The 26,526-nt window shown below is 37.0% G+C and overlaps 1 protein-coding gene across 4 annotated transcripts in view; it reads right to left on the bottom strand.

The window, feature by feature from the left end:
• The window catches only part of elmo1 (engulfment and cell motility 1 (ced-12 homolog, C. elegans)), a 214,730-nt gene that overhangs the window by 17,356 nt on the left and 170,848 nt on the right, over positions 1-26,526 (bottom strand). For all 4 annotated transcript variants that reach the window (XM_061897072.1, XM_061897073.1, XM_061897074.1 and 1 more), the window contains one exon: positions 7,219-7,326. In XM_061897072.1, the coding sequence (XP_061753056.1) occupies positions 7,219-7,326 (108 nt within the window). The remainder of the gene's footprint in view (positions 1-7,218; positions 7,327-26,526) is intronic.

Genomic DNA, 26,526 nt, shown 5'->3' with positions numbered 1-26,526 from the left:
CATACATACATGATGTGTAAACATACATATGTATATATACATATACAAACATATATATATACATACATACATAAATATATGTATATATATATATACATACACATACATATTTATATATACACATAGATATCCATATATATATTTATGCATATACACACACTTTTATACATATACACACACATATATACATATATAAACACATATACATACATACACACCTATAAATACACATATGCAGTATGTATATATAGACATATATATATATATACACATATGTATATATATATACACATACATATATACATACAAAAGTGTATAAACATACACATATATTTATGCATATATATACATACATATGTATACATATAAATACAAACATATGTATGTATACATATACATACATATGTATATACATACATATATGTATATATATATGTATGTATACATACATATGTATACATATGTATATATATAAACATAAGTATATACTGTATACATATACACATTTTTTTACATACATATATATAAAAATACATATATATTCATATATATATAAATATATACATGCATATATATACATTTATATGCATACACATATATGTATATATACTGTACAAATACATATATACACTTAAATGAACATATTTGTATATACACATATATATATGTATATACACATATATATATACACACATATATTTTTTAATTTTCTTATAATCAGACAATATTTTCGGTATATCAGATTTATTTTTACCTATACATACACATGTCTTTGTATACACATACATTTATGTACATATATATTCATATACATACATTTATATATGTACATACATACATACATATATATATATATACATATATATATACTTTTCAAATGTTATAATCAGACAATATTTTAGGTATATTCATTTTTCCCTATATATATATATATATATAGGTGTATGTATGTATTTATATCTATTTACACATATGTATATACATATATGCATGTGTGTATCTATGTACATACATACTGTATATACACACGTGTAAAAAAAATTATTTGTTTACATCTTTTGTCCTTGAAGTACATATATAGACATACATACAGTATATACACACATGTATATATATATATATATATATATATATATATATATGTATATTTATATATATATATATATGTATGTATATATATATAAATATATATATATACACACGTATACACATATGTATATATACATATACATACATACTGTTCATATACCTATCTACGTACAAATATTCATTCATACATAGAAAAATACATACATATACACAAACATACATGCATAGGTATTTTATAGGTATTCAGTATATACATATATACACAAACACGTATGCATATATATATATATATCTATATCGCTATATATATACATACACATGGATATACATGTATATATTCATACATACATACATAAATACATACTGTTGATATATTTATACATGTATATGTACATAAGCATATACATACACATATAAATACATATACAAATATATACACACATAAATATGTATATATGCATATATATACATAAATATATACATATATGTATATATACAAACAAACATACATACATACACATATAATTATATATATACATACATATACATGTATACATACATGTGTATCTATACATAGACATACATATGTATACATACATATGTATATATACATATACATACATACAGTATTTGTGTACATACATTTGTATGTATATATACATACATATTAATATATTTATATACATACATATAAATGTATACATATATGTATATTTACATTTGCGTATAAACACATAAATACACGTGTATATATATACATCTATACATACACATACGTATGTATATATATATACATACACATACGTATGTATATATATATATATATATATATATATATATATACAAATATATACACATTTTTTTCCACTTTCTTATAATCAGACAATATTTTCGGTATATTAGATTAATTTTTAACTCTATATACACGTCTTTGTATGTATATGTATATACACACATGTATACACGTGTACACATAATGTAAACAAAAGTGTTTTGTCCTTTGTTTATGTCCTTGAAGTACATAAATACGCATACATAAACAAATGTTAATATGTATACAGTAAATACACACATGTATGTATATATATATATATATATATATACATACATACACACACATATGTATACACGTGTATGTACATAAATACATACATTCATATGTATGTATATATACTACATACATACATATACATACATGTGTATGTATACATATACATAAATATGAAATCAAACACAAAAATACATTTATATACATATGTATTCATATACATACATACATATATACTGTGCATACATACATTTATATACACTTTGAAATTTCTTATATACATACATATATTTATACGTATATATACATATATTTATACATATATATACATACATATACATACAGTATATATATATATATATATGTATGTATATATATACATACAAATATATGTATATTTATATACAAATATATAAATACACATATATATACATACACACATATACATATATACACATGTATTTATATACATATGCATGTTAATATACATATATACATAAAATTATATACATATATATACATACATACATATACATACACACATACATATATATATACGTGTGTATGTATACATATACATATATGTGTGTATATACATATACATAAATATAAATTCAAACACATACATACATTTCTATACATATATATTCGTATACATACATACATACATACTGTACATACATACATTTATATACGTACATACATACATATATATATACTTTCAATTTTTTTATATACTTACACATATATACACACATACATATATTTATACGTATATATACATATACATATATACATATATTCATATAAATACATATATACATAACCATCTAAAAATATACAAATACACATATATATATACATACACACACATATATATGTTTATATCCACATATATACTGTATACACATGTGTATATACACATATGTATATATATACATATGTATGTTAATATACATGTATATAAAATATACATGTATATATATGTATGTTAATATACATATATATATACACAAAATTATATACATATATATATACACATACACACATATACATACCACGTATATATATATATACATACACATACACATACATACATATGTATGTATACATATACATACATGTGTATATATATATACATACACATACATACATGTGTATGTATACATACACATACATATGTATATATATACATACACATATATAGATATACATATATACAGTGCATGGATTTACACACATATATATGAATATATTGATATAAATTCATGTATATATATAAATACACATGTCCATGTATACATATATGTATATATACACATACATATATACACAAATACATTAATATATATACACATATACATACAAAAATACACATATACAGACATGCATACACACAGACATAACATATATATATACACGTATATATACATACATATATGTAAATATACATACATATCTACACATATATTTACACATATATACATAAGCATACACACAAACATATATACACATACATACATATATACACGTATGTATATATACAAACACATATACATATAAACACATATGCATATATACATACACATAATCATACATATGTATATATACATACACATGTATGTATATATGTACATACATACATACATATGTTTATACATACATACATACATACATACACACATACATACATACATTTATATACATATGAAGAGATACACATACATATTTATATGTACATATACATACATTTGTATATATATACACACATACATACATATGTATATATACATATATTTATGCATATATATAGATACATATACATTTTATATATACATACATATATATGTATATATACACACATAAAAATATACATTAATATACAAATACATATATACATACATAAATATAAACATTTATATACACATACATATATACATACATACAAATATATATAGCCATAATTATATACATACACACGTATGTATATATACATGTACATACATATACACATACATTTGTATACATACATATGTATACATACATATGTGTACATATACATTTTTTGGTATATGTATATACTTACAAATACATACATACATATGTATATATACATACATACATATGTACGTATATATACATATAAATAGATATACATACATACATATACATATACAAACATATGTATATATACAGATACATAAGTGTATTTATACATATGAATATATACATATACATACATACATATATTTGTATACATACATACACATACATACATATGTACGTATATACACATATATACACATATTTATACATACATATTTAACCATATATATACATACACACATATATATACATATACCTATATATGAATACATACACATATATATATATACATATAGACACATATATATACATAAATATATATACACATAATTATATACTTATATATACATACATACCTACATATACATGCATACGTATATATACATACATATGCATATATACATACAAACATATTTGTATACATACATATGTATTAATACATATACATACATATGTGTATATATACATACAAATGCATATGTATTAATACATATACATACATATGTACATATACATACATACATTTGTATACATACACAAAGTTAAAGTTAACATACGTATACATACACATATACATACATATGTATGTATACATATACATACATACATAATGTGTAAACATACATACATATACAAATATACATATGTTTATATACATACGTATACATACATATGTATATATACATACATATGTATATATATACAAACATACATAAGTATATATACACATAAATAAATATACATACATATGTGTGTGTGAATGGGCGAATGTGGAAATACTGTCAAAGCGTTTTGGGCTCCTTTAAAAGGGGTACAAAAACGCTATACAAGTACAACCATTTATAAATATAAATACATGTACATACATATGTATATTTACCTACATACATATGTATATATACACACACATACATATATACACATGTATATACACACATACATATATGTATATACACATACATACATACATATGTATAAATACATACATACTGCACGTATATAAACATGTGCATATATATATAAACATATATAAACATATACATATATATACATATACATATATATACATACATATACATATATATACATATACATGCATATATACATATATATGTATACACATGTATGTATATATACATACATAGATATGTATATATATATATATATATATATATATATATATATATATATATATATATATATATATATATATATACATACACATACACATATATTTTTCTAATTTTCTTATAATCAGACAATATTTTCGGTATATAAGATTTATTTTTACCTATATATACACATGTCTTTGTATACACATACATACATTTTTATACATATACTTATATTCATATACATACATTTATATATGTACATACATATATATACATATTTACATATATATTTATATACATATTTACATATATATATATATACTTTTCAAATGTTCTTATAATCAGACAATATTTTAGGTATATTCATTTTTACCTATATATACGTGTATGTATGTATGTATGTATATGTATATACACACATGTACATACGTATACGCATGTGTGTATATATGTACATATATACATACATACTTTCATATACATATCTACATACACATATTCATTCATACATAGATATATACATACATATATATTCACAGACATACATGTATAGGTATTCAGTATATACATATATACACACACTCACCTATGCATATTTATACCTATATCTCTCTATATATATATATATATACACATGTATATACATGTGTATACATGTGTATATTCATACATACATAAATACATACTGTTGCTATATATACATACTGTTGATATATATATATACATGTATGTGTACATTAACATATAAATACACATATAAATACATATATATACAAATATATATATATACATATAAATATAAATCTATGCATATATATACATACATATAATTATATACATATATATACATACATACGTATATATACATATACAAAACATATGTATGTTTACATATACATACATATGTATATATACATATGCATACATACATACATACAGTATGTGTGTACATACATTTGTATGTATATGTATATGCGTACATAATATATTCATATATATATTCATATATATATTTACATATATACACATAAATACACATATATGTATATACATATATACATACATATATGCATATATATATTCATATATGTATATATACATACATATATATATATATACACACACATATACATATATATATATATATATATATATATATATATATATATATAATACACATATATACACACACATATTTTTCAAATTTTCTTATTATCAGACATTTTTTTCGGTATATTAGATTTATTTTTACCTATATATACACACTTGTTTGTATGTATGTATATTTATACATACATATATGTATATATACATATATATATGTATACATACATACATATGTATGTATACATACACATAAATACATATATATATATGTATATATATACATATATATGTATATATATACGTATACGCATACATACATACATACATACATACATGTGTGTATATACATATGTATGTTAATATATATATGTACGTACATATTGTTGATATATATACATACATACTGTATATACATGTATGTATATGTACACACATATATAAATATAAACATGTACATACACATATATATACATACTTATACACAATATCAATGTGTTCGAATAGTTTAGTCCCATTTTGGTCGTGTTTAAAAACTCGAAACCAAACTAAGGTGTGCAATAACTTAATTCAGGTTAAATATTTGAATCATTTGACGGCCCCTGTAAAACATGTATAAAAGTACATGATGTGTACAGTACAGTACAGTACAGTACAGTACATGATAGCAGACTACTGCATGTTTGATGTAACTAAAAGTTAGTATGTTGCTGACCAGGGCAAACTAAAAGGTCTTTGAAAATGGGTGCCACCTACATTTGTCCTGCAGGGAGTCGTGGGGCACCTCCCCCTGGGGGCTCTCCTCCAGGTCTCCGTAGTGCAGGACTTTGTGGTTGGGAGACAGGCGGCAGTACCAGAACTTGTCTGCGGCGGGGGAGAGAGAGAGAGAGAGAAGGGGAGTGAGACGGATTTAGACGCCAGAAGTCAATTCAAAGAACAGACGAGATGCCATGTTCTGGAACAGACTGAAGTTGGAATGTTTGCAGTGAGAAAATGCGACTGAAATAGAAGGTTGGGGTGGTGGTGGTGGTGTCATGGTGTCATGGTGCCATACCACTGCAGACTGACTTGGAGGCGGGGAGGAGGAGGCCAAGGCCAGTGTCACCAAGCACATATGTTGTCTGAAAATGCTACAGTGCTAAATGTTCTTTAATGCTAAGCAAGATAAACATTAGTAGCTGCGACTGTTAGCTGCCACATAACCCTTCCAGTTGCCAAATACCTTTTCTAGTTGCCAAATACCTCTTCTAGCTGCCAAATACCCCTTCTAGCTGCCAAATACCCCTTTTAGCTGCCACATATCCCTTCTAGCTGCCAAATACCTCTTCTAGTTGCCACATATCCCTTCTAGTTGCCACATACCTTTTCTAGTTGCCAAATACCTCTTCTAGCTGCCAAATACCCCTTCTAGCTGCCAAATACCCCTTTTAGCTGCCACATATCCCTTCTAGCTGCCAAATACCTCTTCTAGTTGCCACATATCCCTTCTAGTTGCCACATATCCATTCTAGTTGCCAAATACCCCTTCTAGTTGCCACATACTGTACCTCTTCTAGCTGCCAAATACCCCTTCTAGCTGCCACATATCCATTCTAGTTGCCAAATACCCCTTCTAGTTGCCACATACTGTACCTCTTCTAGCTGCCAAATATCCCTTCTAGCTGCCACATATCCCTTCTAGTTGCCAAATACCTCTTCTAGTTGCCACATATCCCTTCTAGTTGCCAAATACCTCTAGCTGCCAAATATCTCTTCTAGCTGCCAAATACCTCTTCTAACTTGCCAAATACCTCTTCTAGCTGCCAAATATCTCTTCTAGCTGCCAAATACCTCTTCTAACTTGCCAAATACCTCTTCTAGCTGCCAAATATCTCTTCTAGCTGCCAAATATCTCTTCTAGCTCGCCAATTACCTCTTCTAGCTGCCAAATACCCCTTCTAGCTGCCAAATATCTCTTCTAGCTGCCAAACACCTCTTCTAGCTGCCAAATACCCCTTCTAGCTGCCACATATCCCTTCTAGTTGCCAAATACCTCTTCTAACTTGCCAAATACCTCTTCTAGCTGCCAAATACCCCTTCTAGTTGCCAAATACCCCTTCTAGTTGCCACATACTGTACCTCTTCTAGCTGCTAAATATCTCTTCTAGCTGCCAAATACCTCTTCTAACTTGCCAAAATACCTCTTCTAGCTGCCAAATACCCCTTCTAGTTGCCAAATACCCCTTCTAGTTGCCACATACTGTACCTCTTCTAGCTGCTAAATATCTCTTCTAGCTGCCAAATACCTCTTCTAACTTGCAAAATACCCCTTCTAGCTGCCAAATACCTCTTCTAACTTGCCAAAATACCTCTTCTAGCTGCCAAATACCCCTTCTAGTTGCCAAATACCCCTTCTAGTTGCCACATACTGTACCTCTTCTAGCTGCCAAATATCTCTTCTAGCTGCTAAATACCTCTTCTAGCTGCCAAATACCCCTTCTAGCTGCCACATATCCCTTCTAGTTGCCAAATACCTCTTCTAACTTGCCAAATACCTCTTCTAGCTGCCAAATACCCCTTCTAGTTGCCAAATACCCTTTCTAGCTGCCAAATACCTCTTCTAGCTGCCAAATACCTCTTCTAACTTGCCAAATACCTCTTCTAGCTGCCAAATACCCCTTCTAGTTGCCAAATACCCCTTCTAGTTGCCACATACTGTACCTCTTCTAGCTGCTAAATATCTCTTCTAGCTGCCAAATACCTCTTCTAACTTGCCAAATACCCCTTCTAGCTGCCAAATACCCCTTCTAGTTGCCACATACTGTACCTCTTCTAGCTGCCAAATATCTCTTCTAGCTGCCAAATACCTCTTCTAGCTGCCAAATACCCCTTCTAGCTGCCACATATCCCTTCTAGTTGCCAAATACCCCTTCTAGTTGCCACATACTGTACCTCTTCTAGCTGCCAAATACCCCTTCGAGCTGCCAAATACCTCTCCTAACTTGCCAAATACCTCTTCTAGCTGCCAAATACCCCTTCTAGTTGCCAAATACCCCTTCTAGTTGCCACATACTGTACCTCTTCTAGCTGCCAAATACCTCTTCTAACTTGCCAAATACCTCTTCTAGCTGCCAAATACCCCTTCTAGTTGCCAAATACCCCTTCTAGTTGCCACATACTGTACCTCTTCTAGCTGCCAAATACCTCTTCTAACTTGCCAAATACCTCTTCTAGTTGCCAAATACCCCTTCTAGTTGCCACATACTGTACCTCTTCTAGCTGCTAAATATCTCTTCTAGCTGCCAAATACCTCTTCTAACTTGCCAAATACCTCTTCTAGCTGCCAAATACCCCTTCTAGTTGCCAAATACCCCTTCTAGTTGCCACATACTGTACCTCTTCTAGCTGCTAAATATCTCTTCTAGCTGCCAAATACCTCTTCTAACTTGCCAAAATACCTCTTCTAGCTGCCAAATACCCCTTCTAGTTGCCAAATACCCCTTCTAGTTGCCAAATACCCCTTCTAGTTGCCACATACTGTACCTCTTCTAGCTGCTAAATATCTCTTCTAGCTGCCAAATACCTCTTCTAACTTGCCAAAATACCTCTTCTAGCTGCCAAATACCCCTTCTAGTTGCCAAATACCCCTTCTAGTTGCCACATACTGTACCTCTTCTAGCTGCTAAATATCTCTTCTAGCTGCCAAATACCTCTTCTAACTTGCCAAATACCCCTTCTAGCTGCCAAATACCTCTTCTAACTTGCCAAAATACCTCTTCTAGCTGCCAAATACCCCTTCTAGTTGCCAAATACCCCTTCTAGTTGCCACATACTGTACCTCTTCTAGCTGCCAAATATCTCTTCTAGCTGCCAAATACCTCTTCTAGCTGCCAAATACCTCTTCTAACTTGCCAAATATCTATTCTATCTGCCAAATATCTCTTATAGCTGCCAAATACCCCTTCTAGCTGCCAAATATCTCTTCTAGCTGCCAAACACCTCTTCTAGCTGCCAAATACCCCTTCTAGCTGCCACATATCCCTTCTAGTTGCCAAATACCTCTTCTAACTTGCCAAATACCTCTTCTAGCTGCCAAATACCCCTTCTAGTTGCCAAATACCCCTTCTAGTTGCCACATACTGTACCTCTTCTAGCTGCTAAATATCTCTTCTAGCTGCCAAATACCTCTTCTAACTTGCCAAATACCTCTTCTAGCTGCCAAATACCCCTTCTAGTTGCCAAATACCCCTTCTAGTTGCCACATACTGTACCTCTTCTAGCTGCCAAATATCTCTTCTAGCTGCTAAATACCTCTTCTAGCTGCCAAATACCCCTTCTAGCTGCCACATATCCCTTCTAGTTGCCAAATACCTCTTCTAACTTGCCAAATACCTCTTCTAGCTGCCAAATACCCCTTCTAGTTGCCAAATACCCTTTCTAGCTGCCAAATACCTCTTCTAGCTGCCAAATACCTCTTCTAACTTGCCAAATACCTCTTCTAGCTGCCAAATACCCCTTCTAGTTGCCAAATACCCCTTCTAGTTGCCACATACTGTACCTCTTCTAGCTGCTAAATATCTCTTCTAGCTGCCAAATACCTCTTCTAACTTGCCAAATACCCCTTCTAGTTGCCACATACTGTACCTCTTCTAGCTGCCACATATCCCTTCTAGTTGCCAAATACCCCTTCTAGTTGCCACATACTGTACCTCTTCTAGCTGCTAAATATCTCTTCTAGCTGCCAAATACCTCTTCTAACTTGCCAAATACCCCTTCTAGTTGCCACATACTGTACCTCTTCTAGCTGCCACATATCCCTTCTAGCTGCCAAATACCCCTTCTAGTTGCCACATACTGTACCTCTTCTAGCTGCCACATATCCCTTCTAGTTGCCAAATACCTCTTCTAGCTGCCAAATACCCCTTCTAGCTGCCACATATCCCTTCTAGTTGCCAAATACCTCTTCTAACTTGCCAAATACCTCTTCTAGCTGCCAAATACCCCTTCTAGTTGCCAAATACCCCTTCTAGTTGCCACATACTGTACCTCTTCTAGCTGCCAAATACCTCTTCTAACTTGCCAAATACCTCTTCTAGCTGCCAAATACCCCTTCTAGTTGCCAAATACCCCTTCTAGTTGCCACATACTGTACCTCTTCTAGCTGCCAAATACCTCTTCTAACTTGCCAAATACCTCTTCTAGTTGCCAAATACCCCTTCTAGTTGCCACATACTGTACCTCTTCTAGCTGCTAAATATCTCTTCTAGCTGCCAAATACCTCTTCTAACTTGCCAAATACCTCTTCTAGCTGCCAAATACCCCTTCTAGTTGCCAAATACCCCTTCTAGTTGCCACATACTGTACCTCTTCTAGCTGCTAAATATCTCTTCTAGCTGCCAAATACCTCTTCTAACTTGCCAAAATACCTCTTCTAGCTGCCAAATACCCCTTCTAGTTGCCAAATACCCCTTCTAGTTGCCAAATACCCCTTCTAGTTGCCACATACTGTACCTCTTCTAGCTGCTAAATATCTCTTCTAGCTGCCAAATACCTCTTCTAACTTGCCAAAATACCTCTTCTAGCTGCCAAATACCCCTTCTAGTTGCCAAATACCCCTTCTAGTTGCCACATACTGTACCTCTTCTAGCTGCTAAATATCTCTTCTAGCTGCCAAATACCTCTTCTAACTTGCCAAATACCCCTTCTAGCTGCCAAATACCTCTTCTAACTTGCCAAAATACCTCTTCTAGCTGCCAAATACCCCTTCTAGTTGCCAAATACCCCTTCTAGTTGCCACATACTGTACCTCTTCTAGCTGCCAAATATCTCTTCTAGCTGCCAAATACCTCTTCTAGCTGCCAAATACCTCTTCTAACTTGCCAAATATCTATTCTATCTGCCAAATACCCCTTCTAGCTGCCACATATCCCTTCTAGTTGCCAAATACCTCTTCTAACTTGCCAAATACCTCTTCTAGCTGCCAAATACCCCTTCTAGTTGCCAAATACCCCTTCTAGTTGCCACATACTGTACCTCTTCTAGCTGCCAAATACCTCTTCTAACTTGCCAAAATACCTCTTCTAGCTGCCAAATACCCCTTCTAGTTGCCAAATACCCCTTCTAGTTGCCACATACTGTACCTCTTCTAGCTGCCAAATACCTCTTCTAACTTGCCAAATACCTCTTCTAGCTGCCAAATACCTCTTCTAACTTGCCAAAATACCTCTTCTAGCTGCCAAATACCCCTTCTAGTTGCCAAATACCCCTTCTAGTTGCCACATACTGTACCTCTTCTAGCTGCCAAATACCTCTTCTAACTTGCCAAAATACCTCTTCTAACTGCCAAATACCCCTTCTAGTTGCCAAATACCCCTTCTAGTTGCCACATACTGTACCTCTTCTAGCTGCTAAATATCTCTTCTAGCTGCCAAATACCTCTTCTAACTTGCCAAATACCCCTTCTAGCTGCCAAATACCCATTTTAGCTGCCACATATCCCTTCTAGTTGCCAAATACCCTTTCTAGCTGCCAAATACCTCTTCTAGCTGCCACATATCTATTCTATCTGCCAAATATCTCTTATAGCTGCCAAATACCTCTTCTAGCTGTCAAATATCTATTCTATCTGCCAAATATCTATTCTATCTGCCAAATATCTCTTCTAGCTGCCAAATACCTCTTCTAGTTGCCAAATACCCCTTCTAGTTGCCACATACCTCTTCTAGCTGCCAAATACCTCTTCTAACTTGCCAAATATCTATTCTATCTGCCAAATATCTCTTATAGCTGCCAAATACCTCTTCTAGCTGTCAAATATCTATTCTATCTGCCAAATATCTATTCTATCTGCCAAATATCTCTTCTAGCTGCCAAATACCTCTTCTAGTTGCCAAATACCCCTTCTAGTTGCCACATACCTCTTCTAGCTGCCAAATACCTCTTCTAACTTGCCAAATACCCCTTCTAGCTGCCAAATATCTCTTCTAGCTGCCACATATCCCTTCTAGCTGCCAAATACCCTTTCTAGCTGGCAAATACCTCTTCTAGCTGCCACATATCCCTTCTAACTGCCAAATACCTCTAGCAGCCAAATACCTCTTCTAACTTGCCAAATACCCCTTCTAGCTGCCACATATCCCTTCTAGTTGCCAAATACCTCTTCTAACTTGCCAAATACCTCTTCTAGCTGCCAAATACCCCTTCTAGTTGCCAAATACCCCTTCTAGTTGCCACATACTGTACCTCTTCTAGCTGCCAAATACCTCTTCTAACTTGCCAAATACCTCTTCTAGCTGCCAAATACCCCTTCTAGCTGCCACATATCCCTTCTAGTTGCCAAATACCTCTTCTAACTTGCCAAATACCTCTTCTAGCTGCCAAATACCCCTTCTAGTTGCCAAATACCCCTTCTAGTTGCCACATACTGTACCTCTTCTAGCTGCCAAATACCTCTTCTAACTTGCCAAATACCCCTTCTAGTTGCCACATACTGTACCTCTTCTAGCTGCTAAATATCTCTTCTAGCTGCCAAATACCTCTTCTAACTTGCCAAATACCCCTTCTAGTTGCCACATACTGTACCTCTTCTAGCTGCTAAATATCTCTTCTAGCTGCCAAATACCCCTTCTAGTTGCCAAATACCCCTTCTAGTTGCCACATACTGTACCTCTTCTAGCTGCCAAATATCCCTTCTAGCTGCCACATATCCCTTCTAGTTGCCAAATACCCCTTCTAGTTGCCACATACTGTACCTCTTCTAGTTGCCACATATCCCTTCTAGTTGCCAAATACCTCTAGCTGCCAAATACCTCTTCTAACTTGCCAAATACCTCTTCTAGCTGCCAAATATCTCTTCTAGCTGCCAAATACCTCTTCTAACTTGCCAAATACCCCTTCTAGCTGCCAAATATCTCTTCTAGCTGCCAAATATCTCTTCTAGCTCGCCAATTACCTCTTCTAGCTGCCACATATCCCTTCTAACTGCCAAATACCTCTAGCAGCCAAATACCTCTTCTAACTTGCCAAATACCCCTTCTAGCTGCCAAATATCTCTTCTAGCTGCCAAACACCTCTTCTAGCTGCCAAATACCCCTTCTAGTTGCCACATACTGTACCTCTTCTAGCTGCTAAATATCTCTTCTAGCTGCCAAATACCTCTTCTAACTTGCCAAAATACCTCTTCTAGCTGCCAAATACCCCTTCTAGTTGCCAAATACCCCTTCTAGCTGCCACATATCCCTTCTAGCTGCCAAATACCCCTTCTAGTTGCCAAATACCCCTTCTAGTTGCCACATACTGTACCTCTTCTAGCTGCTAAATATCTCTTCTAGCTGCCAAATACCTCTTCTAACTTGCAAAATACCCCTTCTAGCTGCCAAATACCTCTTCTAACTTGCCAAAATACCTCTTCTAGCTGCCAAATACCCCTTCTAGTTGCCAAATACCCCTTCTAGTTGCCACATACTGTACCTCTTCTAGCTGCCAAATATCTCTTCTAGCTGCTAAATACCTCTTCTAGCTGCCAAATACCCCTTCTAGCTGCCACATATCCCTTCTAGTTGCCAAATACCTCTTCTAACTTGCCAAATACCTCTTCTAGCTGCCAAATACCCCTTCTAGTTGCCAAATACCCTTTCTAGCTGCCAAATACCTCTTCTAGCTGCCAAATACCTCTTCTAACTTGCCAAATACCTCTTCTAGCTGCCAAATACCCCTTCTAGTTGCCAAATACCCCTTCTAGTTGCCACATACTGTACCTCTTCTAGCTAGTAAATATCTCTTCTAGCTGCCAAATACCTCTTCTAACTTGCCAAATACCCCTTCTAGCTGCCAAATACCCCTTCTAGTTGCCACATACTGTACCTCTTCTAGCTGCCAAATATCTCTTCTAGCTGCCAAATACCTCTTCTAGCTGCCAAATACCCCTTCTAGCTGCCACATATCCCTTCTAGTTGCCAAATACCTCTTCTAACTTGCCAAATACCTCTTCTAGCTGCCAAATACCCCTTCTAGTTGCCAAATACCCCTTCTAGTTGCCACATACTGTACCTCTTCTAGCTGCCAAATACCTCTTCTAACTTGCCAAATACCTCTTCTAGCTGCCAAATACCCCTTCTAGTTGCCAAATACCCCTTCTAGTTGCCACATACTGTACCTCTTCTAGCTGCCAAATATCTCTTCTAGCTAATAAATACCTCTTCTAGCTGCCAAATACCCCTTCTAGCTGCCACATATCCCTTCTAGTTGCCAAATACCTCTTCTAACTTGCCAAATACCTCTTCTAGCTGCCAAATACCCCTTCTAGTTGCCAAATACCTTTTCTAGCTGCCAAATACCTCTTCTAGCTGCCAAATACCTCTTCTAACTTGCCAAATACCTCTTCTAGCTGCCAAATACCCCTTCTAGTTGCCAAATACCCCTTCTAGTTGCCACATACTGTACCTCTTCTAGCTGCTAAATATCTCTTCTAGCTGCCAAATACCTCTTCTAACTTGCCAAATACCCCTTCTAGCTGCCAAATACCCCTTCTAGTTGCCACATACTGTACCTCTTCTAGCTGCCAAATATCTCTTCTAGCTGCCAAATACCTCTTCTAGCTGCCAAATACCCCTTCTAGCTGCCACATATCCCTTCTAGTTGCCAAATACCTCTTCTAACTTGCCAAATACCTCTTCTAGCTGCCAAATACCCCTTCTAGTTGCCAAATACCCCTTCTAGTTGCCACATACTGTACCTCTTCTAGCTGCCAAATACCTCTTCTAACTTGCCAAATACCTCTTCTAGCTGCCAAATACCCCTTCTAGTTGCCAAATACCCCTTCTAGTTGCCACATACTGTACCTCTTCTAGCTGCCAAATACCTCTTCTAACTTGCCAAATACCTCTTCTAGTTGCCAAATACCCCTTCTAGTTGCCACATACTGTACCTCTTCTAGCTGCTAAATATCTCTTCTAGCTGCCAAATACCTCTTCTAACTTGCCAAATACCTCTTCTAGCTGCCAAATACCCCTTCTAGTTGCCAAATACCCCTTCTAGTTGCCACATACTGTACCTCTTCTAGCTGCTAAATATCTCTTCTAGCTGCCAAATACCTCTTCTAACTTGCCAAAATACCTCTTCTAGCTGCCAAATACCCCTTCTAGTTGCCAAATACCCCTTCTAGTTGCCAAATACCCCTTCTAGTTGCCACATACTGTACCTCTTCTAGCTGCTAAATATCTCTTCTAGCTGCCAAATACCTCTTCTAACTTGCCAAAATACCTCTTCTAGCTGCCAAATACCCCTTCTAGTTGCCAAATACCCCTTCTAGTTGCCACATACTGTACCTCTTCTAGCTGCTAAATATCTCTTCTAGCTGCCAAATACCCCTTCTAACTGCCAAATACCTCTTCTAACTTGCCAAAATATCTCTTCTAACTTGCCAAATACCCCTTCTAGCTGCCAAATACCCCTTCTAGCTGCCACATATCCCTTCTAGTTGCCAAATACCTCTTCTAACTTGCCAAATACCTCTTCTAGCTGCCAAATACCCCTTCTAGTTGCCAAATACCCTTTCTAGCTGCCAAATACCTCTTCTAGCTGCCAAATACCTCTTCTAACTTGCCAAATACCTCTTCTAGCTGCCAAATACCCCTTCTAGTTGCCAAATACCCCTTCTAGTTGCCACATACTGTACCTCTTCTAGCTAGTAAATATCTCTTCTAGCTGCCAAATACCTCTTCTAACTTGCCAAATACCCCTTCTAGCTGCCAAATACCCCTTCTAGTTGCCACATACTGTACCTCTTCTAGCTGCCAAATATCTCTTCTAGCTGCCAAATACCTCTTCTAGCTGCCAAATACCCCTTCTAGCTGCCACATATCCCTTCTAGTTGCCAAATACCTCTTCTAACTTGCCAAATACCTCTTCTAGCTGCCAAATACCCCTTCTAGTTGCCAAATACCCCTTCTAGTTGCCACATACTGTACCTCTTCTAGCTGCCAAATACCTCTTCTAACTTGCCAAATACCTCTTCTAGCTGCCAAATACCCCTTCTAGTTGCCAAATACCCCTTCTAGTTGCCACATACTGTACCTCTTCTAGCTGCCAAATATCTCTTCTAGCTAATAAATACCTCTTCTAGCTGCCAAATACCCCTTCTAGCTGCCACATATCCCTTCTAGTTGCCAAATACCTCTTCTAACTTGCCAAATACCTCTTCTAGCTGCCAAATACCCCTTCTAGTTGCCAAATACCCTTTCTAGCTGCCAAATACCTCTTCTAGCTGCCAAATACCTCTTCTAGTTGCCAAATACCCCTTCTAGTTGCCACATACTGTACCTCTTCTAGCTGCTAAATATCTCTTCTAGCTGCCAAATACCTCTTCTAACTTGCCAAATACCCCTTCTAGTTGCCAAATACCCTTTCTAGCTGCCAAATACCTCTTCTAGCTGCCAAATACCTCTTCTAGCTGCCAAATACCCCTTCTAGTTGCCACATACTGTACCTCTTCTAGCTGCCAAATATCTCTTCTAGCTGCCAAATACCTCTTCTAGCTGCCAAATACCCCTTCTAGCTGCCACATATCCCTTCTAGTTGCCAAATACCTCTTCTAACTTGCCAAATACCTCTTCTAGCTGCCAAATACCCCTTCTAGTTGCCAAATACCCCTTCTAGTTGCCACATACTGTACCTCTTCTAGCTGCCAAATACCTCTTCTAACTTGCCAAATACCTCTTCTAGCTGCCAAATACCCCTTCTAGTTGCCAAATACCCCTTCTAGTTGCCACATACTGTACCTCTTCTAGCTGCCAAATACCTCTTCTAACTTGCCAAATACCTCTTCTAGTTGCCAAATACCCCTTCTAGTTGCCACATACTGTACCTCTTCTAGCTGCTAAATATCTCTTCTAGCTGCCAAATACCTCTTCTAACTTGCCAAATACCTCTTCTAGCTGCCAAATACCCCTTCTAGTTGCCAAATACCCCTTCTAGTTGCCACATACTGTACCTCTTCTAGCTGCTAAATATCTCTTCTAGCTGCCAAATACCTCTTCTAACTTGCCAAAATACCTCTTCTAGCTGCCAAATACCCCTTCTAGTTGCCAAATACCCCTTCTAGTTGCCAAATACCCCTTCTAGTTGCCACATACTGTACCTCTTCTAGCTGCTAAATATCTCTTCTAGCTGCCAAATACCTCTTCTAACTTGCCAAAATACCTCTTCTAGCTGCCAAATACCCCTTCTAGTTGCCAAATACCCCTTCTAGTTGCCACATACTGTACCTCTTCTAGCTGCTAAATATCTCTTCTAGCTGCCAAATACCCCTTCTAGCTGCCAAATACCTCTTCTAACTTGCCAAAATACCTCTTCTAGCTGCCAAATACCCCTTCTAGCTGCCAAATACCTCTTCTAACTTGCCAAAATATCTATTCTAACTTGCCAAATACCCCTTCTAGCTGCCAAATACCTCTTCTAACTTGCCAAAATACCTCTTCTAGCTGCCAAATACCCCTTCTAGTTGCCAAATACCCCTTCTAGTTGCCACATACTGTACCTCTTCTAGCTGCCAAATATCTCTTCTAGCTGCCAAATACCTCTTCTAGCTGCCAAATACCTCTTCTAACTTGCCAAATATCTATTCTATCTGCCAAATATCTCTTATAGCTGCCAAATACCCCTTCTAGCTGCCACATATCCCTTCTAGTTGCCAAATACCTCTTCTAACTTGCCAAATACCTCTTCTAGCTGCCAAATACCCCTTCTAGTTGCCAAATACCCCTTCTAGTTGCCACATACTGTACCTCTTCTAGCTGCCAAATACCTCTTCTAACTTGCCAAATACCTCTTCTAGCTGCCAAATACCTCTTCTAACTTGCCAAAATACCTCTTCTAGCTGCCAAATACCCCTTCTAGTTGCCAAATACCCCTTCTAGTTGCCACATACTGTACCTCTTCTAGCTGCTAAATATCTCTTCTAGCTGCCAAATACCTCTTCTAACTTGCCAAATACCCCTTCTAGCTGCCAAATACCTCTTCTAACTTGCCAAAATACCTCTTCTAGCTGCCAAATACCCCTTCTAGTTGCCAAATACCCCTTCTAGTTGCCACATACTGTACCTCTTCTAGCTGCTAAATATCTCTTCTAGCTGCCAAATACCTCTTCTAACTTGCCAAATACCCCTTCTAGCTGCCACATATCCCTTCTAGTTGCCAAATACCCTTTCTAGCTGCCAAATACCTCTTCTAGCTGCCACATATCTATTCTATCTGCCAAATATCTCTTATAGCTGCCAAATACCTCTTCTAGCTGTCAAATATCTATTCTATCTGCCAAATATCTATTCTATCTGCCAAATATCTCTTATAGCTGCCAAATACCTCTTCTAGTTGCCAAATACCCCTTCTAGTTGCCACATACCTCTTCTAGCTGCCAAATACCTCTTCTAACTTGCCAAATATCTATTCTATCTGCCAAATATCTCTTATAGCTGCCAAATACCTCTTCTAGCTGTCAAATATCTATTCTATCTGCCAAATATCTATTCTATCTGCCAAATATCTCTTCTAGCTGCCAAATACCTCTTCTAGTTGCCAAATACCCCTTCTAGTTGCCACATACCTCTTCTAGCTGCCAAATACCTCTTCTAACTTGCCAAATATCTATTCTATCTGCCAAATATCTCTTATAGCTGCCAAATACCTCTTCTAGCTGTCAAATATCTATTCTATCTGCCAAATATCTATTCTATCTGCCAAATATCTCTTCTAGCTGCCAAATACCTCTTCTAGTTGCCAAATACCCCTTCTAGTTGCCAAATACCCCTTCTAGCTGCCAAATATCTCTTCTAGCTGCCACATATCCCTTCTAACTGCCAAATACCTCTAGCAGCCAAATACCTCTTCTAACTTGCCAAATACCCCTTCTAGCTGCCACATATCCCTTCTAGTTGCCAAATACCTCTTCTAACTTGCCAAATACCTCTTCTAGCTGCCAAATACCCCTTCTAGTTGCCAAATACCCCTTCTAGTTGCCACATACTGTACCTCTTCTAGCTGCCAAATACCTCTTCTAACTTGCCAAATACCCCTTCTAGTTGCCACATACTGTACCTCTTCTAGCTGCTAAATATCTCTTCTAGCTGCCAAATACCTCTTCTAACTTGCCAAATACCCCTTCTAGTTGCCACATACTGTACCTCTTCTAGCTGCTAAATATCTCTTCTAGCTGCCAAATACCTCTTCTAACTTGCCAAAATACCTCTTCTAGCTGCCAAATACCCCTTCTAGTTGCCAAATACCCCTTCTAGTTGCCACATACTGTACCTCTTCTAGCTGCCAAATATCCCTTCTAGCTGCCACATATCCCTTCTAGTTGCCAAATACCCCTTCTAGTTGCCACATACTGTACCTCTTCTAGTTGCCACATATCCCTTCTAGTTGCCAAATACCTCTAGCTGCCAAATACCTCTTCTAACTTGCCAAATACCTCTTCTAGCTGCCAAATATCTCTTCTAGCTGCCAAATACCTCTTCTAACTTGCCAAATACCCCTTCTAGCTGCCAAATATCTCTTCTAGCTGCCAAATATCTCTTCTAGCTCGCCAATTACCTCTTCTAGCTGCCAAATACCTCTTCTAGCTGCCACATATCCCTTCTAACTGCCAAATACCTCTAGCAGCCAAATACCTCTTCTAACTTGCCAAATACCCCTTCTAGCTGCCAAATATCTCTTCTAGCTGCCAAACACCTCTTCTAGCTGCCAAATACCCCTTCTAGCTGCCACATATCCCTTCTAGCTGCCAAATACCCCTTCTAGTTGCCAAATACCCCTTCTAGTTGCCACATACTGTACCTCTTCTAGCTGCTAAATATCTCTTCTAGCTGCCAAATACCTCTTCTAACTTGCCAAAATACCTCTTCTAGCTGCCAAATACCCCTTCTAGTTGCCAAATACCCCTTCTAGCTGCCACATATCCCTTCTAGCTGCCAAATACCCCTTCTAGTTGCCAAATACCCCTTCTAGTTGCCACATACTGTACCTCTTCTAGCTGCTAAATATCTCTTCTAGCTGCCAAATACCTCTTCTAACTTGCAAAATACCCCTTCTAGCTGCCAAATACCTCTTCTAACTTGCCAAAATACCTCTTCTAGCTGCCAAATACCCCTTCTAGTTGCCAAATACCCCTTCTAGTTGCCACATACTGTACCTCTTCTAGCTGCCAAATATCTCTTCTAGCTGCTAAATACCTCTTCTAGCTGCCAAATACCCCTTCTAGCTGCCACATATCCCTTCTAGTTGCCAAATACCTCTTCTAACTTGCCAAATACCTCTTCTAGCTGCCAAATACCCCTTCTAGTTGCCAAATACCCTTTCTAGCTGCCAAATACCTCTTCTAGCTGCCAAATACCTCTTCTAACTTGCCAAATACCTCTTCTAGCTGCCAAATACCCCTTCTAGTTGCCAAATACCCCTTCTAGTTGCCACATACTGCACCTCTTCTAGCTGCTAAATATCTCTTCTAGCTGCCAAATACCTCTTCTAACTTGCCAAATACCCCTTCTAGCTGCCAAATACCCCTTCTAGTTGCCACATACTGTACCTCTTCTAGCTGCCAAATATCTCTTCTAGCTGCCAAATACCTCTTCTAGCTGCCAAATACCCCTTCTAGCTGCCACATATCCCTTCTAGTTGCCAAATACCTCTTCTAACTTGCCAAATACCTCTTCTAGCTGCCAAATACCCCTTCTAGTTGCCAAATACCCCTTCTAGTTGCCACATACTGTACCTCTTCTAGCTGCCAAATACCTCTTCTAACTTGCCAAATACCTCTTCTAGCTGCCAAATACCCCTTCTAGTTGCCAAATACCCCTTCTAGTTGCCACATACTGTACCTCTTCTAGCTGCCAAATACCTCTTCTAACTTGCCAAATACCTCTTCTAGTTGCCAAATACCCCTTCTAGTTGCCACATACTGTACCTCTTCTAGCTGCTAAATATCTCTTCTAGCTGCCAAATACCTCTTCTAACTTGCCAAATACCTCTTCTAACTTGCCAAATACCTCTTCTAGCTGCCAAATACCCCTTCTAGTTGCCACATACTGTACCTCTTCTAGCTGCTAAATATCTCTTCTAGCTGCCAAATACCTCTTCTAACTTGCCAAAATACCTCTTCTAGCTGCCAAATACCCCTTCTAGTTGCCAAATACCCCTTCTAGTTGCCAAATACCCCTTCTAGTTGCCACATACTGTACCTCTTCTAGCTGCTAAATATCTCTTCTAGCTGCCAAATACCTCTTCTAACTTGCCAAAATACCTCTTCTAGCTGCCAAATACCCCTTCTAGTTGCCAAATACCCCTTCTAGTTGCCACATACTGTACCTCTTCTAGCTGCCAAATACCTCTTCTAACTTGCCAAAATACCTCTTCTAGCTGCCAAATACCCCTTCTAGTTGCCAAATACCCCTTCTAGTTGCCACATACTGTACCTCTTCTAGCTGCCAAATATCTCTTCTAGCTGCCAAATACCTCTTCTAGCTGCCAAATACCTCTTCTAACTTGCCAAATATCTATTCTATCTGCCAAATATCTCTTATAGCTGCCAAATACCCCTTCTAGCTGCCACATATCCCTTCTAGTTGCCAAATACCTCTTCTAACTTGCCAAATACCTCTTCTAGCTGCCAAATACCCCTTCTAGTTGCCAAATACCCCTTCTAGTTGCCACATACTGTACCTCTTCTAGCTGCCAAATACCTCTTCTAACTTGCCAAATACCTCTTCTAGCTGCCAAATACCTCTTCTAACTTGCCAAAATACCTCTTCTAGCTGCCAAATACCCCTTCTAGTTGCCAAATACCCCTTCTAGTTGCCACATACTGTACCTCTTCTAGCTGCCAAATATCTCTTCTAGCTGCCAAATACCTCTTCTAACTTGCCAAAATACCTCTTCTAGCTGCCAAATACCCCTTCTAGTTGCCAAATACCCCTTCTAGTTGCCACATACTGTACCTCTTCTAGCTGCTAAATATCTCTTCTAGCTGCCAAATACCTCTTCTAACTTGCCAAATACCCCTTCTAGCTGCCAAATACCCATTTTAGCTGCCACATATCCCTTCTAGTTGCCAAATACCCTTTCTAGCTGCCAAATACCTCTTCTAGCTGCCACATATCTATTCTATCTGCCAAATATCTCTTATAGCTGCCAAATACCTCTTCTAGCTGTCAAATATCTATTCTATCTGCCAAATATCTATTCTATCTGCCAAATATCTCTTATAGCTGCCAAATACCTCTTCTAGTTGCCAAATACCCCTTCTAGTTGCCACATACCTCTTCTAGCTGCCAAATACCTCTTCTAACTTGCCAAATATCTATTCTATCTGCCAAATATCTCTTATAGCTGCCAAATACCTCTTCTAGCTGTCAAATATCTATTCTATCTGCCAAATATCTATTCTATCTGCCAAATATCTCTTCTAGCTGCCAAATACCTCTTCTAGTTGCCAAATACCCCTTCTAGCTGCCAAATATCTCTTCTAGCTGCCACATATCCCTTCTAACTGCCAAATACGTCTAGCAGCCAAATACCTCTTCTAACTTGCCAAATACCCCTTCTAGCTGCCACATATCCCTTCTAGTTGCCAAATACCTCTTCTAACTTGCCAAATACCTCTTCTAGCTGCCAAATACCCCTTCTAGTTGCCAAATACCCCTTCTAGTTGCCACATACTGTACCTCTTCTAGCTGCCAAATACCTCTTCTAACTTGCCAAATACCTCTTCTAGCTGCCAAATACCCCTTCTAGTTGCCAAATACCCCTTCTAGTTGCCACATACTGTACCTCTTCTAGCTGCTAAATATCTCTTCTAGCTGCCAAATACCTCTTCTAACTTGCCAAAATACCTCTTCTAGCTGCCAAATACCCCTTCTAGTTGCCAAATACCCCTTCTAGTTGCCACATACTGTACCTCTTCTAGCTGCTAAATATCTCTTCTAGCTGCCAAATACCTCTTCTAACTTGCCAAATACCCCTTCTAGCTGCCAAATACCTCTTCTAACTTGCCAAAATACCTCTTCTAGCTGCCAAATACCCCTTCTAGTTGCCAAATACCCCTTCTAGTTGCCACATACTGTACCTCTTCTAGCTGCCAAATATCTCTTCTAGCTGCCAAATACCTCTTCTAGCTGCCAAATACCTCTTCTAACTTGCCAAATATCTATTCTATCTGCCAAATATCTCTTATAGCTGCCAAATACCCCTTCTAGCTGCCACATATCCCTTCTAGTTGCCAAATACCTCTTCTAACTTGCCAAATACCTCTTCTAGCTGCCAAATACCCCTTCTAGTTGCCAAATACCCCTTCTAGTTGCCACATACTGTACCTCTTCTAGCTGCCAAATACCTCTTCTAACTTGCCAAATATCTATTCTATCTGCCAAATATCTCTTATAGCTGCCAAATACCTCTTCTAGCTGTCAAATATATATTCTATCTGCCAAATATCTATTCTATCTGCCAAATATCTCTTCTAGCTGCCAAATACCCATTTTAGCTGCCACATATCCCTTCTAGTTGCCAAATACCCTTTCTAGCTGCCAAATACCTCTTCTAGCTGCCAAATACCTCTTCTAACTTGCCAAATATCTATTCTATCTGCCAAATATCTCTTATAGCTGCCAAATACCTCTTCTAGCTGTCAAATATATATTCTATCTGCCAAATATCTATTCTATCTGCCAAATATCTCTTATAGCTGCCAAATACCTCTTCTAGTTGCCAAATACCCCTTCTAGTTGCCACATACTGTACCTCTTCTAGCTGCCAAATATCTCTTCTAGCTGCCAAATACCTCTTCTAGCTGCCAAATACCCATTTTAGCTGCCACATATCCCTTCTAGTTGCCAAATACCCTTTCTAGCTGCCAAATATCTATTCTATCTGCCAAATATCTATTCTATCTGCCAAATATCTCTTATAGCTGCCAAATACCTATTCTAGCTGTCAAATACCCTTCTAGCTGCCACATATCCCTTCTACTTGCCAAATACCCCTTCTAGCTGCCAAATATCTCTTCTAGCTGCCAAATACCCCTTCTAGCTGCCAAATATCTCTTCTAGCTGCCAAATATCTCTTCTAGCTGCCAAATACCCCTTCTAGCTGCCAAATATCTCTTCTAGCTGCCAAATATCTCTTCTAGCTGCCAAATATCTCTTCTAGCTGCCAAATATCTCTTCTAGCTCGCCAATTACCTTTTCTAGCTGCCAAATACCCCTTTTAGCTGCCACATATCCCTTCTAGCTGCCAAATACCTCTAGCTGCCAAATACCTCTTCTAAATTGCCAAATACCCCTTCTAGCTGCCAAATATCTCTTCTAGCTGCCAAATAACCCTTCTAGCTGCCAAATGTCTCTTCTAGCTGCCAAATACCTCTTCTAGCTGCCAAATACCCCTTCTAGCTGCCACATATCCCTTCTAGTTGCCAAATACCTCTTCTAACTTGCCAAATACCTCTTCTAGCTGCCAAATACCCCTTCTAGTTGCCAAATACCCCTTCTAGTTGCCACATACTGTACCTCTTCTAGCTGCCAAATACCCCTTCTAGTTGCCAAATACCCCTTCTAGTTGCCAAATACCGCTTCTAACTTGCCAGATACCTCTTCTAGCTGCCAAATACCCCTTCTAGTTGCCAAATACCCCTTCTAGTTGCCACATACTGTACCTCTTCTAGCTGCCAAATACCTCTTCTAGCTGCCAAATACCCCTTCTAGTTGCCAAATACCCCTTCTAGTTGCCAAATACCCCTTCTAGTTGCCAAATACCCCTTCTAGTTGACACATACTGTACCTCTTCTAGCTGCCAAATATCTCTTCTAGCTGCCAAATAACCCTTCTAGCTGCCAAATGTCTCTTCTAGCTGCCAAATACCTCTTCTAGCTGCCAAATACCCCTTCTAGCTGCCACATATCCCTTCTAGTTGCCAAATACCTCTTCTAACTTGCCAAATACCTCTTCTAGCTGCCAAATACCCCTTCTAGTTGCCAAATACCCCTTCTAGTTGCCACATACTGTACCTCTTCTAGCTGCCAAATACCTCTTCTAACTTGCC

Source organism: Nerophis ophidion, linkage group LG04, assembly GCF_033978795.1.
Source record: "Nerophis ophidion isolate RoL-2023_Sa linkage group LG04, RoL_Noph_v1.0, whole genome shotgun sequence".
NCBI lineage: Eukaryota > Metazoa > Chordata > Actinopteri > Syngnathiformes > Syngnathidae > Nerophis > Nerophis ophidion.
This window is presented reverse-complemented; position numbering and strand designations above follow the sequence as displayed.